Source organism: Eulemur rufifrons, chromosome 18, assembly GCF_041146395.1.
Source record: "Eulemur rufifrons isolate Redbay chromosome 18, OSU_ERuf_1, whole genome shotgun sequence".
In the NCBI taxonomy this organism is placed as follows: domain Eukaryota; kingdom Metazoa; phylum Chordata; class Mammalia; order Primates; family Lemuridae; genus Eulemur; species Eulemur rufifrons.
In genome coordinates, this window is record NC_091000.1 from 65,555,909 (window position 1) to 65,577,713 (window position 21,805).

At 43.8% G+C, this 21,805-nt stretch overlaps 1 protein-coding gene across 1 annotated transcript in view; it reads left to right on the forward strand.

Annotated features, from left to right (window-relative positions):
* F13A1 (coagulation factor XIII A chain) overlaps positions 1–21,805 on the forward strand; it is a 153,945-nt gene that overhangs the window by 92,064 nt on the left and 40,076 nt on the right. The window contains exons 9-10 of the mRNA XM_069493144.1: positions 15,967–16,070; positions 17,435–17,523. Of these exons, the coding sequence (XP_069349245.1) occupies positions 15,967–16,070; positions 17,435–17,523 (193 nt within the window). The remainder of the gene's footprint in view (positions 1–15,966; positions 16,071–17,434; positions 17,524–21,805) is intronic.

Consider the following 21,805-nt stretch of genomic DNA (forward strand, 5'->3'; position numbering starts at 1 on the left):
TTATGAAGCATTTACTATGTACCAGTCTCTGTGTGTGCATCATCTTACCTAATTCTTTCAACAGTTTTATCAGGTGGGTGCTATTAAACATCTCCACTTACTGATGAGAAAACTGAGGCCCAGAGAGGTTTGCTCAAGGTCACAAATCTGATAAGCTGGGAATAAACCCAAGCACTTCTGACTCTTAGCTATTAATACAATCTTTTTTTTTTCACCTCTGCAATATAGGATTGCTCTTTTTTTTTCTGATTTGTTTATTTATTTTTTTTTATTTCAGCATATTATGGGGATACAAATGATGGAAATACCTAAAAGGATTGCTTTTTGAATGTAAGGATGAGGAAGGTTCTTCTTGATTGTTTCCCCCCTTTCACCCAGAGATAGAAATGCAAGTTGGAATTGTTTCCAAATCCCAACCACATGGTCCTTTCGCTGCCGTGAACGGCTACAACATGAGATGGCTAGACGGAGTTTAAGATCCCAAAGAAATTTATTTTTCCTTGGAACCCTCTTCATTACAAATAAAAACACTAAAAAGGGGGTAAAAATCCTGAATCCAGATTGGAAGGGTATTTATGAAGGTCTATAGGGCAGGAAATTGGGGCATAATTTCAGCTGTTGCCAGGCCTTGAACTAGGTAGAATTTCTAAGCCAAAAATGTGTCTCATACAGTTGCTCTTTACAAATAATAAAGCTAAAACACTGTCGGTTGTCAAAGCATCCACATGGTGATGGTGGGAAGTTATAAGCTCATTTTAAGTAAAATTAAAAGTTAGAAGTGCCTGAACTCCCCCGTGATGCAGGAGCAGGTCACAGTCGTAGGAGCAGCCGTGACTCCAGGACTGGTAAATGCTCGCTGGAGAACATTGAAAGATGGAAATCGCTGAGCTAGTGGCAAAGTGCTACAATGAATGAAAAATAGTGCAGTTCCTTGGAAGGGGATGAGCTGAGTGCTAAGCTGGAGAGCGCTGGCAAGACAGAACCTCCCCTCTGTAAATTGAACAGAAATTTAAAGAACCGTTTAAGCCTGCGGAGCGGCAGTACAGCAGCCCTGTGTGTATATGGAATGACAAAAACAGACCAAAATAGCTGCCCCAAAAGCCCACTGTGGTAGTTAAAAATGGCAAAATGAGAAATATTTGGCATTCTCCACTCCACAGCTCTTCCACACACATACACACACACACACATTCCCAGTGCCTTTGCAGGAAGCTGCAGTTCGAAGTTATCCCTCGCTGCTCCTTGATTCAAATTCCTCCCCATCATAAGTCCCTGCGGGGCACCCAACAAACAGCCCCTCAAGCCCTAAACTGAATTGATACAAAACTGTGCAGCTGCTTGATCTCGCTCCTGGTCACCTCTTCCCCTTCCAGCCCCCTGCTCTGAATGCTGTCCCTGAGATCCTTGCTCTTTCAGTGCCTTCTGCCAACATCCCATCACCTGGGACCATGCTCCCTGGTCTGGGACCCTCACCCACCCTCCCCTGCAGACCACTGCCCTGGGCTCCTCTTCCCTCCACCAGCTTGGCTCGTGGTAGGTTTTCAGTAAATGCGGACTGACCAAGGGGCTGATGCCAGCCCAACTCGGGGCACACCCAGACCATGCAGCATGGGGATTAGGGGATCCATCAGGTCTGAGGCCAAGGCCTGGCTCTGCCACTGACCAGCTAGGTGACCTTGGGCAAGGCACAACCTCTCTGTGCTTCTTTCCTCCTCTAAAGTAGAGACAACAACATTCCCCACTTCCCTCAGCACAGAGCAGAACATAACAGGTGCCTAATGAGTGTGAGCTGCTCTCATTGCCTTGGTTATTAGTCACACAGCTGGACTTTCGTGGAGGCAATATGTTGCCATCAACCCGAGTACATCAAAGCAGTCAGAGAAAGAGGGGTGCCCAGTGTCCTAAGATGATTATGCTATTTCTGTCAATTTGGGGTATTTTTTTAAAAAAGCAGAAACTTGTGCCTCCCTAGTACAAACATTGGTGCACCTGAGAAGCCATAGGTGTTTCTGAAAACCAAGAGTATGCCCAAGACCCTCCTGGATTGAAGAGGCTGGTGGGAGCTGTCCTTGGACACATCAACCAGTACGTGGTCACCACAGCCACAGCCCCATGTAAAGCTCCAACTTGGGCAGTTACTTGCTGTGTGGCTTTAAGAAAATGACTTCACCTCTCTGAACTTCGGTTTCTTCATCAGTAGAATGAGGGTAATCTTACTAGTTACTGTTTCCTGATGGGTGGCTACAACAATTAAATGAGGTCATCCAGGTAGAGCACTTACCTTAGTGGTGCTTAGTGGCAGAAGTATTGGAGCCAAGCGTTCTCTGTGTCAGTGCTCTAGGAGCTCTTACTCCACTGGTAAGTAGTAGGGGCTGCCTGAGCTGTAGGGCTGGTGAGGAAGGTGAGGGTGGGGCCTTGCAACGTCACTGCCAACACGCGCCTTAGTTAATCTCCTAGCAAAGGTCTCAGGAGACACTGGCCTACCCCAAAGCCCCAGACTCACCTCCCTCCACAGCCTCTGGCCCAACAAACCCACCCAATCTGTCTTCCTCGCTCCTGGTTTGCGTGTGGCTCAGGCCCCTGTCCTCCCCAAGAACAGGTGACCATGAGATGCCCCCTCTCTCTCGTCCTCCATCTGTTTTTCAACACGTCGGTCGTGGTGGTCCACAGTCAGTGATGACTTGATCTGTCCAGTTAGGTCTCAGTGACCCAGGGCATCCTCTTTCCTCTTCTCCATGACTCAGCCAAGCCCCCCATGTGCCAAAATCAGAAGTCAGCCGGGAGGGTGGTCAGAGGGAGAGCTTGACAATGTGCAAGGTTTATGAAGCACATTGCCTCCAAAGCCGGGAGTGACGAGTTTGGATTCCGTCCCTTGCTCTGACACCTCTCCCCTTCTTACCACAGACCATCAGGGACAGATTGCTTATTTTCCTACTTCCTGGTTTCCCACCCTAAGTGTCCTGCATGCTGGATTTTCTCCCCTGAGAGAGCCTCACTTCATGGGGCTGCAATTTTGCACGGAGCGCACCCACTGTCAACGCCAACGGAGGCCTCAGCCTGGGCTCCTTAGCTGCTCAGGGGAGGGATGGGGGCAGAGCAATGGGACCCCAGGGTAGCAAATGAAATTCCAAGTGGGCAAAGCAAGGTAACAGATCCTGGAAGGAGCAATTTCGGTCGCCTGTCCCCAGTGTTCTGACGGGTTCTGAATTATGTGTAACCTCTGGGGGAAGGCAGCTATGAATCACTGCGGACAGTTTAATGAAGACGCTTGCTCAGTGTTTAGCTGCAAATAGAGAGCAGGAATATGAGGGCTCGGTGAGGAGGGAGAGTGAGGACTCACTCGGGTGGGTGGGGGGAAGGTGGCGGCTTGGCCTCGCCTCGGAAGAGCTCAGCTTGATCACCTCATTATACAAAGGTCACGCTAGAAATGGAAACAATTTTAAAAGACAGAGATGGTGGCACTTACTAGGATCATGAAAGATTTTTCAATGAGAGGTTTTGCTCCTTCTAAATGAAAGCATTACCCTGTGTCCTTCTGCTGGAGCCAGAGTAGTCTGATGGAATGATTCTGGGCGGAAGAGGGTGCCCTCCTCTTGGTTTGCCCCCACCAGAATTCACCCCCACATGGGGGGAGCAGTGTCTGATCTATTTTATTTTTGTTTGTTTTGCCAGCATGTGACTGTCCAGGGCACAGAGCAAGCGCTGAATAAATGGTATTAGTTGGAAAAATTTAGAAATGGAAAAAAAAAAAAAACTGTGCAGAAATGAGTAGTCTTAATCTATAAACAAAGCACTTTCAAATTTTAGAGCATAAATTAACCGGCTTTCACACCTAGGAACCTGCCCTAACCAGCATGCAACACTAACTCTCATTGCACCGTTGGTGCTCACATGGTGGTTCACACCTGATAGACACACTTTTGAAATTCAGACTCTTCCACCTTTACATTATTTTAGATGCTCTGTATGATCCAGCTAGTTGGACTTTTATATTGTTAAATTCTCTTCAGTTTTAATCACTGTCTGTGAAATGGAATGACCTGAAAATGAATTCCAACTAAAATATTATAGAAGAAAAATTCTGAATATGGGCCAAATTACTTAAGAGTTCATAAAATTATCTTATGATGCATCTAAGTTACCAATTCCAGACAGCTCTTGAAGATACTTCTTTTCAAACATTATCTCATTAACCACATTTCTGGCCAAATTGGTTTTTGGAAGTCACCTGGAGCCAGACCATGAGCTCTGTCATTAGAGAACTAAAAATACACATTGAATGCACACCAGGATGTTGAAAAAATAATTGAAAAAGTTATTTGTCACCTTCAAAGAATAAAAATAGCTCATATTTATGAAACACTTTCTTTGTATAAGGCCCTGATCTAAGTGCTGACATGTATTAACTCATTAAAGCCTTTTGACAGTCTCATAAAGTAATTACTATTATTGTTCTTGTTTATAGATGGAGAAACTGAGGCAAAGCAATTTAACCAAGGTCCCAGTCAGTGAGTGGCAGAGCCTGAATTATACACCCAAGGGGGCTGACCCTAGAGCCCACTCTTTTTTTAATAACATCCTTATTGAAATATCATTCATATACCACAAAATTCACTCTTTTAATGTGCAGAATTCAGTAGTTTTTAATATATTCACGGTATTGTGCAACCATCATTATTATCTAATCACAGAACATTTTCATCCCCCTATACCTGTTAGCAGTCACTCTCCATCCCTCCAACCCTGGCAACTACTGGCCCACTTTCTGTCTCTATGGATTTGCTTATTGTAGACATTGCACATGAATGGACTCACACAACATGGGACCTTTTGTGTCCGGCTTCCTTCATTTAGCAGAATGTGTTCAAGGTTCATCCATGTTATTAAGTGCATCAGTACCAAATCCCTTTCTACTGATGAATAATATTTCATTATATGGATAAACAAAATGTTATTTATCCATTCATTAGTTGCACATTTGGGATGTTTTGGCTCTTATGAATAATGCTGCTATGAAATAATATTGTTATAAAAGTTTTTATGTGAACACATGTTTTTATTTCTCTTGGGTATATACATAAGAGTGGAATTTCTAACTTATATGGTAACTCTATGTTTAACATTTTTTGAGGAATGTCCAGACTATATTTTATATTCCATTTAATATTCCCACAAGCAATACACAAGGGTTCCGACTTCTCCATATTCTTGCCAATGGCTTTTATTTTCTGTTTATTGATTATAGGCATCTTAGTGGGTGTGAAGTGACATCTCATTGTGGGTTTAATTTGCATTTCCTCAAAAACTAATAATGGCAACCATCTTTTTATGGTTTTGTTTATGTATCTTCTTTGGCAAAAGGGTTATTCAAATCCTTGTCCATTTTAAAATCAGGCTGCCTTTGTGTTGTTGCATTGTAATTGTTTTTTATATATTCTGAATGGAAGTCCTTTATCATATATGTGATTTGTAAGTATTTTCTCCTATCCTTGGGCTCTCTTTTCTCAATGATGTCTTTTGAAGCACTAAAGATTTTAATTAATTTTTATGAAATCCAATTTTTCTATTTATTCTTTGGTTGCTTATACTTTCGGTGTCATACTGAAGAAACCATAACCTGATCCAAGGTCACAAAGATTTGCTCCTCTGTTTTCTTCTAAAAGAGTTTCACAGTTTTAGATCTTACGTCTAGGTCTAGGATCCATTTTGAGTTAACTTTTATATATAGTGTGAAGTATAAATAGTAGAGAAGAGAGAAAAAATAAGAAAGAAAATAAGAAAGAAAACTAAAATAAACTTATGGATGATCCTTTGTACATGATGAATCACTTTTCTCACATTGTCTTAAAAACTCTCACTTTGTCTTCAGCTTTTGACAGGTGGGCTACCATGTGTCTAAGTGTAGATCTTTTTGAGTTTATTGTACTTGGAGTTTTTTAACATCTTCAATATGTATAATAATGTCTTTCATCAAATTTAGAAAGTTTTTGGCTATTATTTCTTTAAATATTCTTTCTGCTACTTATCTTCTTTTCCTCTCCTTCTGGGACTCCCATTATGAATATATTGATATACTTGTATCTCATGTGTCTCTGGGGTTTTGTTCATTTTCTTCCCTCTGTTATTTAGATGGGATTATTTCAATTGGTCTATCTTCAAGCTCACTGACTCTTTCCTCTTTCTGCTTGCTTAACTATACTGCTCAAACACTCTAGTGAATTTTTTATTTCAGTTAGTGTACTTTCCAGCTCCAGAATTTCCATTTGGTTCCTCTTCATAATTTCTATTTTTTCATTGATATTCTCTATTTGGTGAGAGATTATTCTCATGGCTTCCCTTAGTTCTTTGAACATGTTTATAATACCTGATTTAACATCTTTGTCTAGTAAATCCAATGTCTTGATTTCCTTAGTGACAATTTTTCTTGGCTGCTTTTTTAATTTCTGTGTATGAGCTATACTTTTCCATTTCTTTGTGTGTCTTATAATTTCTTATTGAAAATTGGACATTGTAACTAATATAATGTGGCAACTCTTAAAATCAGATTTTCTGCTCCCCAGGGTCTGTCGATGATGCTTGTGGTTTTATTGTTGTCATTGCCTCTGCTGCTGTTTATTTATTTAGTGAATTTCCTGTACTAATTCTGTAAAGTCTGTATTTCTTGTCATGTTTGGCCACTGAAGTCTATGCTGAGTTAGCTTAGTGGTCAGGTAACAGTTAGACAGAGACTTCTTAAATACCTTTAGCCAAAAATGCCCCAGCCTTAGCCAAGGAGGTTTGTGTATGTTGGAGAAAGTCTTTAATTCTCCAGCAAGCAGTTTACAATTCTGCCATGGCCTTCACTTTCTGAATGAACAAAGCCTCAAATTCAATCAAAGATGAGAGATTAGGACCTTCTTGGGGCTTTCTTGGGCATGCTTACAGCCCTGCACGTGTGTGTGACCATCTATTTCAGAGTTTTTCAAATCCCCCTATGGACATTACATTCCCTGGTTTTTCTTTCTTTGGGGCATAGCCTTTTGTTAGTCTAAGGGGTATTGCCCCCTCAAGTACCTGTGATATTAAACAATTGCTTATAATTGGTTTTGGACAACACCATATGAATAGAGCTATTTGTACAGAGTGAACTCAGAATCTGGTCAAATAAAAACAAGCCCTGAGAATGGAGCTTTTCAGAGCACTGCCAGGCAAGTTAAATAGTGACAATTTGGGGAAAAGGAGCTTTGGGGGGATTCCAAACTCATTTTTTCACCTTCATTGGTTTCCAGGCAGCAAATTTTCATAGCTACTGAGACTGTTGATTTTTAAGACTGCCATGGAGCTATTGAGAGGGGGTGGGAATAAGGCAAGTTAAAACTTTACGAAGTTCACTGTTCTTAGTGAGATCCATCTGTTTTCCTTAAACAAATGCTCTCCAGATTGTTGCAAGTCTTTGGTTCATTTCTAGAGTTCTGGGAAAGTTGGTTTTGATCATTTTTGTGAGTGTTCTCATTGCTTTATGAAGGAGTAGATTTCCAGAGGTTATTACTCTGCCATTCTGGAAGCACTTCCCAGAGCCCACTCTTAGCCACTACACACATGCTTCCATCAAATGGAGGGGTCTACTACATCCCTCAGGCGTTTTACATTTTGTAGGGCTATTTTTGGCATCTAATTTTTTTTTTTTTTTTTTTTTTTTTTTGTTGAGACAGAGTCTCACTTTGTTGCCCAGGCTAGAGTGAGTGCCGTGGCGTCAGCTTAGCTCACAGCAACCTCAGACTCCTCGGCTTAAGCGATCCTACTGCCTCAGCCTCCCGAGTAGCTGGGACTACAGGCATGCGCCACTATGCCCGGCTAATTTTTTCTATATAGATTTTTAGTTGTCCATATAATGTCTTTCTATTTTTAGTAGAGACGGGGTCTCGCTCAGGCTGGTCTCGAACTCCTGACCTTGAGCAATCCACCCGCCTCGGCCTCCCAGAGTGCTAGGATTACAGGCGTGAGCCACCGCGCCCGGCCTTATTTTTGGCATCTAATATAGTCTTCCTGACATATATCTGTTGACATACTTATCATTTATGTATATTCTTTTATTTCTCCATTTCTCCTGTAAATTATAGAGCATTATATTGATGTTTTAGAAATTATGAATATAGAAAATGATCTTTGGATTTCTTTTCAGTACAGTGAAGGGATGTTATAAAATATTTGTTTAAGCACTAGAAAGGGGCATTGCTCTTTGAAGGTTGGAAATCACTGCCCAAGACTCTCTGCTGATTCCTATCATATCTCTACCCGACCCCTGGTTCTGGAAGACTTCCAAATAGTGTCTGTGGCCCCTATCTGACTAAAGTCTCACTTGACACTGAACAAAGAGGGAATTTGGAGGGTAAAAAGTCAGAGGCCATTATAATTATTTCTCAGGAAATTAGGCAGAATGGGAAAAAAAGTGGGAATCATCTAATAAACCACATAGAAGACACTAAGGTATTTTCCATATAAAAATGTCATCTTCTGGTTAATCATAAAATATACCACTCAAAGGTTACTAGTTTTCAAATAATCAAAAGCTAATAAAATATGCACCACCTAGGCTATACTGAATGTAATTTAATTTCTTTTGCTGATTAATAAAGCCTCTAGAAAAACTTTATAAAAATAAGAGCTATCAACTTTTAGGATATCATATTCATAAATAGCTTTATAATGCAAAACAGTAACTTTGGTTCCTACTGGGCCTCTTGGCTGGATTTTTTAAAAAATCTTCTTCATTAATTATGGAGAAACTTGGCCAGAATTTATCATAGAAAGTTTTTTGTACATTAGTTTTACAGACAAATATTCTGAAAAACCAATCTTTTCTTCATTTTCAGTAAGGGTATCAATTCTCGCTATGTGAGAGTAGTAAAATGGGATGAGGTCTCATTTTCAAAATGAACCCAGCAGAGGGAACCCAGCAGAGCTCAGAGAGGGCCTTCTGCTAATTAGTGATGACAAATGTGGTTCATGTGGACGGGTGGCATCTACTTTCTGAGAATTTCTTATTTTCGTTTTTATTGGGGTTTTTGCCTTATTTAGTTTTGCTTTATTTGTGGGGTTTTTTTTCTTTGTTTGTATTTTATTTTTGCCAAATTTAGTTTCATTCTCCATCTCTTCCATTTGCTGGTACTACGCTGAAAAAAAAAAAACAAATAATCACAAGAGAGGAAGCAATGAAAAGAGGAGAAAAAAGAAACTTGCATGAACATCTCTTAAATTTCTAAATATTGCTATTAACAAAGCTGCTATAAAGTTTAAGAACAGAGTGGAAAGGCTGTAGTCTCAGGGCTCAGGAATGACACACTCCCAGAAGACTTGTTAATTTTGCTGTACATGTACTTGAGTACATCTGGAGCTGGATTTAGCTGCTATGCCTTGGTAGGACCACACCCGCATTGAGAGCCAGTGTCCTTTCTATTGGCTGCAGCATCCAGCTGGCTCGTGTCTGTGTCTGAGCAGTTACTAATTATTTTGACTATCACCCGTACTATAAATACACCTCGTGGTTTTATATTGGGAGCTACTCAGTCCCCAAGTCCACCCCCGACCTGCAGCCCCCTCCATTGGTGTCTCTTGCTCTACAGCAGACTGTGCCCAACCTGCAACTTCTCAATGAGCATCGTAGAACCCTTTGCCTTCATAAGACAAACAAGAACAAATACCTTCATTACTTCTCTTTTTTATGGGTGGGCGACTGGTTCCTACAACAGTGTCCTTTACTGAGCTGGGATGTCCATGGTGCCCCCATTATCTCCCTACGACGTCGCCATACAAACAAGGCCGTTCACGACTGGCCAGCCCTGGCTCCTCCAGCCAGCTCCCAGCCAGAGGGAACCAAGGTAGCTGAGCCTCAGGGAAGGCAGGGGCACTAGTCTGGCCTGGTCTCCACCCGGCTGGTTTCTGATTGACGTGACCCAGTGGGCACCCAAATGCCCCTACCTGGTTTCAGCACTCGGCTAGCCCCTAACAGTGAACAGCTGCGCTCTGTCGTAGTGGAGTGCTCCCCGCTCCCAGCTCCACCCTCCAGCAGGCCTCCCTTCCTCTGAATAATCCCTTTCTGTCCTCTTGCTTCACTGTATTTCCTAACTGACAAGCTTTTTCTCAGTCCAGGCTTTCATTTCCACCTGCAAATGTCTGCTTAGACAAGCCTCAGAGTCCACCAGAGTGCTGCCACTTCTTTCCAACAACTCCCAGCCTGACCCTTCCCCGCTGCCATTGCAATGGCCAGAGTTCAATAATCCTAGGATGTGCTGTCATTTTTGTCACCAATATCATTGCCTGTATTCGGAGTGTATTAGCAGAACCAGAGGGGTGGGGCTCCACCTAAATGCTACGAATGCATGATTTGCAAGATAGACCAGTGCCTTTCTTCCACCCTCTACCATTTTTTCAAGAACTTGGCTTACATTTGCAGTTGGTCCAAGACATCTCCTCCAGGGCTTTCTCTCAATGTTATCTGTGTTCTCCCCTAAGCCCCAATAAAGCTGCACAAACAAAATTACAAGCCCATATCTCTTCCTTCTCTTTTAAGAACTCTTCTTCTCTGAAACCTTTCTGGACAGATTGCAAATGGGATGGCCCTGTGGAGTGTGTAAGCAGTTAGCCAAGTTAAAGGCAGTAAAGGACTCCTTGTTTAAATTAACCACTGTATTTTCTTTGAGCACATGGCACACAGAGGCCCGGAGCCCACGTTGGTCTCAGCTGTGTTCTCCGGCCAGCTCTCCACCATCCCATGTGCTCCTGCCCCTCCAGATGTGACCTGAGCCAGAACCAGGACAGATTTTGAACTGTGCTCTACCTTTTTTTTTTTTGGTGGGGGGGAGTAGTTCTCTGAATGTTTTGGGGGGGAAACTAATTCATGTTTATTGTAAAAAATTTCAAAAATTGCAGAAAAAATACCAAAGTAAGAATCATCCACTTTCTAACTACTCCAAACATTCCTAACATTTCGTTAAACATTCTTTAATATGCCTCTTTGCATATTATGGGCATTTTTTATTGCTGTATAGTCAAGGGCCACAAACTGTGCAGCTTAAAACAGCACAAACTTCTCATCAAGCAGTTTCTGTGGGTCAGGAGTTTGGGCATGGGCTGGCTGGGTTCGCTGCTCAGGGTCTCATATGACTGTGACCCATGTGGTGGCTGGGACTATTGTCCTATCTGAAGCTCATGGTCCTCTACCAAGCTCATTCAGGTTCTTGGAAAAATCCAGTTCCTTGCAGCTGTAGAACTCATGGAAGCTTCCATCTTCTTCAAGGCTAGCAGGAGAAAGTCTCTGCTGCTTGGAATTCCTGACTTGCTCTGTCTCTAACCTCTAGACCCAGATTTAAGGGGCTCATTTGATTAGGTAAGAACCACCCTGATAATCTCCCATCTAATTAACTCAAAAGCAACAGATTAGTAACCTTAATTACAACTACAAAATCCTCCTTGACAGGTAAAGTAACATGATCACAGGAGTGATAGCCCTTCCTCCTCAGATTTCTCCTACACTCAGATGAGGGAATTATACAAAGAAGAGGGTAGCAGAAGCCAAAATTCTGGCTTCCACACTTATATATGCATACAACGAACACATGTACTGTATATGGTGTTCTGTAGTGTGATTTTGAAACACTATGCCATGATGTCTTTCCTGCCTAATAAATATAGATCTACATTTTTATGGGTGAATAGCATTCTATTTTGTGTTTCAAAATAACCAGATCTTGGATAGTTAGGTTGCTTCTAATTTTCCCTTCTTGTACTTTATGCTAAGATGAACTTTTTTATGTACAGTCTTGTCTTTGCATTTGTGTGATTATTTCCTGTGCACAAATTCAAAGCAAATGGGTTTATGGAATCAAAGGATAAACTAAACCAACACTGTGAAGTCCCATGTAGCTAGGGTCCCCCAGCAGGGCATGGCACTATTTTTCTAGTGAAGTTCTGCCTTTGGCGAAGATTCTTGGATCCTTTGTACCATTTCTCTGAATTATTGGCATCCTTGAAAGGAGTTCTAAAAATTACTAGCTGTCACTGCATGGAACATACAGGAAGTAGCATAAAGCAGAGATGTGTTCTTCACTTGTCATCTCCACCATTATCCCCCCAAAAAGTTGTTTCCATCTGGATTAAACAGCTATCAATGAAATAAGATCTTTATTTTAATTTCTACACTGCTTCTTTAGAAAAAGGCAATGAGGAAACTAGATCATTTTGGAAGTTTATAATTTTTATATCTATAAAGGGACACTGTACATTCTGACTGTCTAGGGAGAACTCAGGTTTCAAATGAAGGCTCTGAGAAAATATAATTGAGTCTTAAGAAGAAACAAACCAACAAAGGTTTAATTACACTTACTTTGCTAGACGTCCTCATCATTCATTTAACCAATACTTAGCGAGCCCCTCCTGGCGGTCCAGCCCTGCTCCGGTATTGGGATGGGGGGTGAACAAGACAAGCAGAGCCCCCAAAGTGGATTTGTGTACCCTACAAATGCATGATGAGATTGCAAGACGAAGACAGACAAACTACTGTGGATCTACATAAAGAAGCTTTAAAATAAGAAGTAGCATTTCAAGAATCAGTATGTATTTTCCAACCTGGAGATTCAGTGGATAGAATTAAGAAAAGTCTGTACAAGAGGAGTGTTTGAGATCTAATGCACAGTGTGGTTACTATAGCTAATGATAATGTAGTGTATGTTTCAAAATTGCTAAGAGAGTAAACTTCCAATGTTCTCACCACAAAAAATAAGTATGTGAGGTGATAGATATGTTAATCAGGTTTATTTAATCATCTCACAATGTATATATATATCTCAAATCATCACTTTGTACCTCTTAAATATATATAATTATTATGTGTCAATTAATTTTTTTTAAAGGATGCTTTAAAGCCCAAAGGGAAATGACACTACTATGTATGGAAATTTAGATCCTCCAACACATGTGTGAATTGCATCAAAATCATTAAATATCTGGTAAAAGCCAGAGACAATTTTTTCCCCTTTCCACTGAATTTCTCTATAAGCCATTTACGTGTTTAAAAACAAACAATAACAAAACAAAACAAGGGAAAGAAGTATCTGTAAACATGAGCCCTTTTCATGGGGGAACTTGGGCTATGAAATACCGCATGTATGGGTAGAATTGCGTAACATCAGCCCAAAGGAAACCCTCGTGGGACACGTTTCTGTGGCCGTTCCTAGCAGAGAGGACTGCACGACGAAAGGACACCCCTGGCTGTGGAGTGGCCCCGTGCCCCGGCTCCTGGCCAGTCTGGGGGCCGCGCACCTTCCACCCACCGCCAAAGGCCCAGCCGCACTGGGAACATGCTCGCCCTCCACATCCGCAAGTCTCTGACCCTGTTACGAAACTCTCCATCCTAAACACCCGGGTAACGTCTCAGTCACCAGTGAAACTGGAAGAGATCACGTGTAGCTCATTCCATGTCAGAGTGAGAGAAAAAAAACTTTTCCCCAGATCCTGGTCATTTGAAAAGAAATATTATCCTCAAAGAAAAGTCTTTACTTGAGATCTGAAGAACAAAGCATATTTATCTTGTTCCAGGCTAACCTTGCCAAGGAGATTGGAATTTAAATAAGGCTATTCTGGAGCCTATTAATCTCGGCGGTGGCGCAGCGGTGAAAGCCGGGGTGGCAGGACACACGGCTTGTGGGACGCAGGACCGGGTCCTCGCAGGACTGCACGTGTTTCCCTGGGTCCCTCTGCCTGGTGGGGAGACTGTGGGGGTTCCAAGGGGAGCCTGGCAGGGTCATTGTTGGTCACGCACAGGGACCCTCCGTCCAGCCTCCGAGAAAAGATGGAGGCTCACAGGTGGGAGCCGGCCTCGTGCTCCTGCGCGGAGACCTACACACCCTCCCCCATCCCCCTCCGCAGGCTCCCCCATGGCCCCGCCCCACTTCCCACGCCCCCCACCCCGGGGCTGTCTCGGCCGCACTCCCTCCCCACCGCCCTTCTCTGTGAGCCTCATGCTCCCGACTTGATCGCAATGATCACAATGCTCTTCCCTGCATCGTGTGACCTTCAGGGGTGGGGTGGGGATGAGGGAGGACTGAACTCAGGCTCCTCTTCCCTCCCCACCCATCCTCCCCACACTCAGATTTGCAAATTTAACCTTTCTTATGTTATTTCAATGGCCTCTTATTGCCTAAGAATAAAGCACAAATATTTAATTTGGCACAAAAGGATCTCACAGTCTTATCCTCCTATATCGCAGCTCAGTGTTTAAAAGCATGGACTCTATTACTCGCTGGTTGTGTGACCTGGGGCAAGGGTCTCAACCCCTCTCTGTGCTTCGGTTTGCTCCGAAAACTGGGGATAATTATAACACTATCGCTCCCATGGGGTGCTGGGAACATCAGATTTGTTAATATGCACAAAGGTTTTAGAACAGCGCCTGGCACACAGGAATTGTTGTGTGTATTTGTTAGTTTTGTGGGTTGCCTGACATCACGGTGGTCCTCCCCTGCACACAAATAAGCAAACACGCTACCCTCCAGCCACGGCTAACGGCAGACTGTTCCCAGACACACCGTGGTGGCTAGTTCATGCCCCTGAAACTTTAGTCTCCCTCTGTCTTTTGACCTTCTAAACTCTCACTTATCTTCCAGGCCTCCGGTCAATACCGCTTCTGCTGGGAAGCCTTCTCGAACACTCTGAGACTTGCGCCAGCTGAGACCCCATTGCACCCAAATGAACTTCCATCTTAGCATGCATCACTGCAGTTAATGACTTTCAAAAGTCTGAGAGTCGCCGTTTTTGAGCATGCCAGGTTCTATTTTCAACGCTAACATGTACTTGCTTATTTAAGCCCCACAGCAAACCTGTGACCTGTTTTAATAATTGGTTTATGTGTCTGTCATTCCTCCCAGCTTGTGAGGTTGTTATGGGCAAGAATCTATGTCTGGATCATCTTTGAACTTCCAACACCTAGCAAGGTGCCTGGTGCGTAAGGAGCACATAGTTAGATTAATATCCCTCGACTGAGCCAATCAGAAATGAGCTGCACTCAGAGAAAGATGGGAACATGCACAAATTAGTGACATTGAAGGACATCCAGAGTAAAGATCGACCGTAGTTGGATCTGAAATCCATCAGTGCTATAAACAAAGACTGTTGTAACTGCCTACCCCGTTATTAAATCGTTATTACTGTGTGAACGTTTTCTATGGTGCTGAGGGGTTAACGTGCTCTCATTTGATTCTGTACCGTCATATAATTTTAGGTCTTTCCAAGGACATAATAATACAATTCATGATGACATTTTATTTCATGCTCTTGCTTCAAGGGTCATATACAAAGTTCTTAGAAGTGTTGCATGGTCCTTAACTCCCAGCTTACCCACCTTTGACGAAGGGTGAAGAGACACTCACCCGGACCACTGTTCTTCCTGCTGAACACTATATGGAAATTTGCCACAAATCATGGAGAAATATTCAGGAGTTAATGTTATAGTTTCTATGGCAATGGTCAAAGACCATAAATACAAATATTTATTGCTTAATTATTGCAAAGAAATATGCTTTTCTAAATCAGAACTATATAAAAAAATTCAAAGATAAGTATTTCAGTTTCAGTTAACTTTTCTTTCCACCCCTTCAGCACATAGTAAGTTCTGTTTTATTAGCCAGCAGAGAATGGTTAAGATCAAAACTGTCTAATGTGCTGATTAAAATATCTCCGAGTGTCCTTGAAGCTGATCTTAGCAGGGGGAGAGGAACATCCGGCCATGTGAGCACCCACACGGATGCCAGCGGGAATGGATGTGCCCAGCACACGCAAACATGAAGGCCCAGGGTACCTCCTGGAGCTCCCAGTTTGGCTTGATCCATTCCAATAATCCATAGATAGCATATGCACAGGATTCAGGGTCACTTTTTGATTTCTTGAAGCGTTGAATGTGATGGGAAGTGTAACCTCTCCTGGGTTGTGTTTTCTAAGGAACTACCATTGCTGGAATGAAGCGTGGATGACAAGGCCTGACCTTCCTGTTGGATTTGGAGGATGGCAAGCCGTGGACAGCACCCCCCAGGAAAACAGCGACGGTAAAACTGCATCCTCCCTCTCGGGAACTGCTTCTTCACCACTGATCGTATTTCACTTTTATGCTTGCACTTGATGTGTGGGAACCACACCCATCGGCAACCAACATCTGAAATGTGCTTTCTGGGCACATGTACAACTCCCTGCGAATCAGGTTTAATTTCATTTCAATAGTCAGCTCAACCCTGATTATTTTACAACTTTTAGGAAAATAATATAAAATTTAACACATATAATTCATTTACTGTTGCTTTGATAAGCAGTTTTGAAGACAGAAAAAATATCTGTAAGCATTTTTACTAGGCTATAAAATATACTCCAACCCTCCCTGTTACACCGTGCTAAGCTATAAGGCAGTAGAGAAAATAGAGAACTCAAAAAATAATTATAGATCATCCTTTAGATTGTTGTTTTTTTCCAGAACCTGATTTCTTTTTATGTTATGTGATTTCTTCCAAAGCTTGCAGATGTGGGTATTTGTCTTCTAACTTGCCAACTATGCTAAGCAATGGCAGCTCTGACTTCCCCCAGATTTTTGTACAATCACATTATAAGCCTTCACCTCTCTTTAATATGATAATATAAAAACATCAGTGGACTGGGGACATTATGTTTATTCCCTCAGGTGTTGATATGAGATTTTGATGTATACACGGAGGCATAGATGCATCAACATTCAGTGCATATTCATAATAGAACTATATTATCGTATTGGGTTTTAAAGAAGAAAGTTCGACACTTTATGATGCTGTGGATAGATAATATATCACGAGGAGACTTCAGAGGTGACTAAGGGCGGCTAATCTCTTATTAGCTATGGATAGGTGGTTAAAATTTAAAGAATTTTAAAAGAGTAACATGGGCCTGCTGACTTCCTGAATGCACCTTGGACATTGGCCCATGTGTGTGGTTAATGTCCAAATTCTCCAGTTAAACCTGACATATGTCCAAAAACAAAAGACAAAAATCAAAACAAACAACAGCAGCAACACAACAACCAAGGGTACGTCAACATTTCCAACATTTCAGACACCAGCTGAAAAGGGATAAATACTTTTGTCGGCCAACCGCATGGCACAAACACACGGGCATGTGTTTGCAGTGGCAAAGCAGGTCCAGGAATAGCGTTGCCCCGTACTCTTTCCATGGCTTTGAATTTTGGTTTGAGAAGGCATTGCCAACAAAACCCTCTTGATTCCACACGTTGGTCATCTGCCCTCTCAAGCCATAAAGTGCACAGGCTAAATCAGTGATGACATTGGGAATGCTGGTCTCTATGGAGCCACCCTCAGTGCTATGAACCGTGCAGCATCTGGACAGAATTGGAGATGACATACTCACTCCACTCCTCCTCTGTGTGGTACAGGCATGTATCGCTGTGGCCCCGCCTCTGTGCAAGCCATCAAGCACGGCCACGTCTGCTTCCAGTTCGATGCACCCTTTGTTTTTGCAGAGGTAAGTGAAGAGCTGGAGGGAAGTGTTGTTCCCTCCCCAACCTCTTGACTCATGAAAGAGTAAGGTAGAGGTTATTAATTCCAGGTGTCCCTGGTATGTGGTGTATGCTTTTGTTTACAAAGTTAACTGGCATCATTCCAACCTCCAGGTTCTTAATGCTAAATGCAATTCTTTCTTAACGTTTTTCTTTCCTTGACGTTTTGAGATTTTTTTCCCCTAAACAAATGCTTTACTAACTTAGCTCAGTTCCTTGCACCTAAGAAGTAGATATCAATTGCTCCAGAGAAATTTAGTGGTTAACTGGATCACTCAACTAAATAGTGGTGCGGGTGGTCCAGGAATCGAAATTTCAGAGAATGCAGCTTCCCTCTGAGACTAACTCAGCAATCTGTGTAAAACAAAATCCACGCACTTTCCCCATCCGTGGTCTTAGACTGGGCCGGGCAATCCATGTCCCACCATTCCAAGCCATCACCCGTGGCCGGGGGAGGTGGAAGAGAGTTGAGTTGCTAAACAGGGAGGGGATTGCAGGGTCTACTCCGACTGGGGAGTGCAGCCCACCTAATGGTTTGATGGGGACACTTGGGTGAAGGGCCTGAAATTCTGGAAGAACCAGGTGGGGGCCAGAAGCAGAGGTGGCTGTTAAAGGATGCTCCAAGGAGAGCTCTGAATATCAAATTAAAGGTAAGAAGAGTCAGGTAAAGAAGAAGGCTGGGAGGCTGCCAGGAGGGGTGGGATATGTGCAAGGCTGAGAGGCAGGACTTCCCCAGAGCACACTTGCACCAATAAATACACTGAAATAGTGTCTTTCTCTGTGTCTACCATTTGATGCTCTCGGCAACCCTTTAAAATGTATATTGGAATTCTACCCATTTTACAGAAAAGAAAATTGAGACAAAGAGTGGCTCAGTAACCTTTTCACAATCATCTAGCTAATAAATAGTGGCGCTAAGATTTGAAGGCAAGCAGACACCTGAGCTCACACTAGTAACCACTACACTCTACTACTCTGCAAGGAATAAATAGTTATTACTATTAATAATACATATCAGGCACTGTGCTGGGGGAATTCAGAGGCTCATGTCCTTGAGAAACATAATTCTAGTGTGAGGTGACAGGCCATAAACACACCAAAAGTGAAATAACGACAGTGTAAGTAATGCTGTGGAACCAATTGTCAGATGAGCAGCGTAGGTGCCGCACGGCCTGCATTTATGCATACAGATTCAGTAATTGAGCAACAGGGCCAGGAACGGAAGTAGGACAGCAAAAACCACAAAACACTGTGGGGAGGGAGGGCGACCTGAGAACAGGCAATGGCGATGCCCGTGTGAGTGTCGCCACGGTAAACAGGGGCAGAGAGCTGTGGGGCCCCGTGGGACAGAGGGGTGATTAAGTGAAGGGGGTTAGGAAGAAGCCAGAGGAAGGAAGGAGCTGTAGGCAGAGGGGCTGACTCGAGCATCCGAAAACTGTGTGTGGGCGACTGAGAGCTGTGCAGACGCACTCGAATCCCAGGGGTGCAGCTGGGGTGTCAGGAGATGAAGGCTGAAGGAACTCAGCATGGGGGACCCCGTGCCCTGAGAATTCACCCCTGTCCCATAAGCGAGGGAGAGCTGTCACTGGGGAGGGGGGATTGGAAGGGATTGTCATGAAGGTGGCAAGAGCTGCTAGAGGGCCGGGTCATCACTCCATCCTGGAGACGGAAAGGCCCTGAAACAGACAAACAGCAACAGCTGGGGAAGGAGGAGGCAGGATTGAGAATACTTAGGGAGTAAAATAAGTGTCACTCTTCGAAGACTATGAAATCGGAAATCTGAAATACACGAAAGGAACAGTGTTCCTCTCATCCGTACCTGTTGTGGCAGTTTCTAGACGCCTTGGGAGACCAGGCTTACTGGGCTTGGAATTTTATCCCCTTGATTTCACTTTGGGATTTGAAGGTTTATACAAACCTCCCTGGCTGCTGTCTGGTAATTTATGATGCTCTGAAAACCTCTTAAGGGGAAATCACTCTAAAATCCACAAAGCCTGTGTTCATCTTTTTATTATACTGTATTGCTGCAAAGAAGAAGAGAGGAAGGGCCTCCCTGCACAAGCGAACTGCCTAATAGCTGTTAATGCGAACGCTTTTTGCTATTATTAAATATAGATCGGGGTGTTGTGAATGTCACCAGGATTTGCAGGTTATAATTACTCCTTTCTCACCCACTGCAGAGGCGTGTCTGACAGAGAGTACAATTTGTTGCCTTGGCATGGGCTGAGCTCCAGGGCTGAGCCGTTTATAAGAGACATTTGAGCTGATGAGAAGCGTATGAGGAATCTCTCCTCAAGGGGGCGCAAAGTAGGACCTCATTGGGGGCGTCGAAGGAAACTTTAAGGCGAGTCTACATGACTCAGGTCTGCGACAGCGGCGCCCTCCCCTTTCCCGCCTCCTCCTGCATCAGTGAGTCTCTGGCCACCCAGGTACCTGCGGGAGTTCGCCTGTCTCCCCACTCAGCATGCTGACCTTCCGGGTCATTCCTTGCTCATTTCCAGGCCAGATTGAGCATCAGGTTCAATGACTGTTTTTTAGTTTTCCTAGGGCCTTGGTCTCCTTGAGTGAAAACAGTACCTCCTAGTAGGAGAGGGGTGTACCTGCAAGGCACCCCAACCTCTGCGCCTTCTCCTCTCCTCCCCCGTTCTGGAAGTTTATCTTCCACATTCATGGACTTCTGCAGGGCTTGAAGCTGTTTCTCAGCCCCTCCCTGCTCAGGCCTCACCGCTGTGCTGGCTGCTTCAGTTCTGAAAGCCCATCTGCCTTCTCTCTCCCCAACTCATGGCGGCCTAAGGCTTCCAAAGGGGTGAGAGCAGAGCAGCTTGACGTGTCTGGCGTCATCTTCCGGGTCCCGCGTTCACCAAGCACTTGGGGTTCCCTGCGGAGAATTCTCCTCGTCTTAGTAACGGTGGTTCTCTTTTGTCTTAATTGTTCTAATTGGCTCTGCTGTCCCTTTGCCCTCCTCCGCCCCAGACTTACACACATGCACATGCACAGTACCACACACACATGCATGCACACGAGTGCCCTCGTACACGCGCACACTCCTCCCTTCCCTCCCTAACACAGGTGATTTTCACGGCAGCAGTGACTGCCCCCACCCCAGGGCCACGTTAACCGCCCCATTGCTCCAGAGGCTAAGCCCTCCTCAGCTCCGGGCCAGCAGTTCTCTGTGGACAGCCTGTGCAGAGGCCTCTCTGTGCGTTCTTCCTTCCCAATTCAAACTTGTTTATTTTGCTGCCACTTATTAGGTGCAGCCCAATTTTTGGCATCTCGTAGTTGAATCGAAAATAATTCAACCATTCATTCAAATAACATATTAAATGTTGGAATTATGTTGGCTTCTCCTCTTAAGCCTGCTCATGCTCTTGCTAGAAATAGCTTTCAAAAAATATCATGGCTCTAACAGCTTCCACAACCTCCATTGCTGCCCTCTGAGCTTTGCACACTGAGCTCCATGAAATCACCTCCTGACTCACCTCTCTACTTCCCTGCTCACCCCTTTTCACCCCAAATCAGCCAGAATTATCCTTTAAATTGTAAACAGAAACATCACACCCCTGCGCCAAACCTTCCAGTGGAACCATCATTCTTACAATAAAATTGAACATACCTTTTACGAGATCCAGTGAGACCTGCCCCCTGGCTTCCCTTCTACTTCGTCCCTTGCTCATTTCCCTCCAGCCATACTGACCTTCTTACTCTTCTGGAAGCATCCAAGCATGCTCTTGTTTCAGAGCTTTTATACATACTGTTCCTCTTGCTGAGAAGGTGCCCCTCACTGCTCTCTCTTCCTGTGGTGGAAAAGCATTTGCATGCCCCGTTCCCTCTCCACAGTCAGGTCTCTGTCCACTCGCCTCTTCAAAGAGACCTTCATTCACTCCCCCACCACCTAAAGTATCACTATGTGCCCTGCTGCTTCCTCCTACCCTGCCATAGTGTCTGTTATTTCTCTCCTTTCTGAAATATAAGCTCCATTAAGGTAGGGTCTGGTGCCAGGAAGACCTCCTGGCCAGGCAGGCGTTCTCTGCCTCCACATGCCCTCAGAGAAGCAGCACTTTCTTGGCAGACCACGCAGATGAGATTATCTCCACTTGGGAACAAAGCTAAGTGAATGCTGTTCAGGGTCCTAAAAGCAAGAGTGAGTCTCCATCCCCAGTGGTGATGAGCACAGCTTCTGCCAGCCGTGGATATGTGTCCACATTCTAAGGGCACAAGTAGAAGTTTGCAGAGAGCATTCCTGCAGCC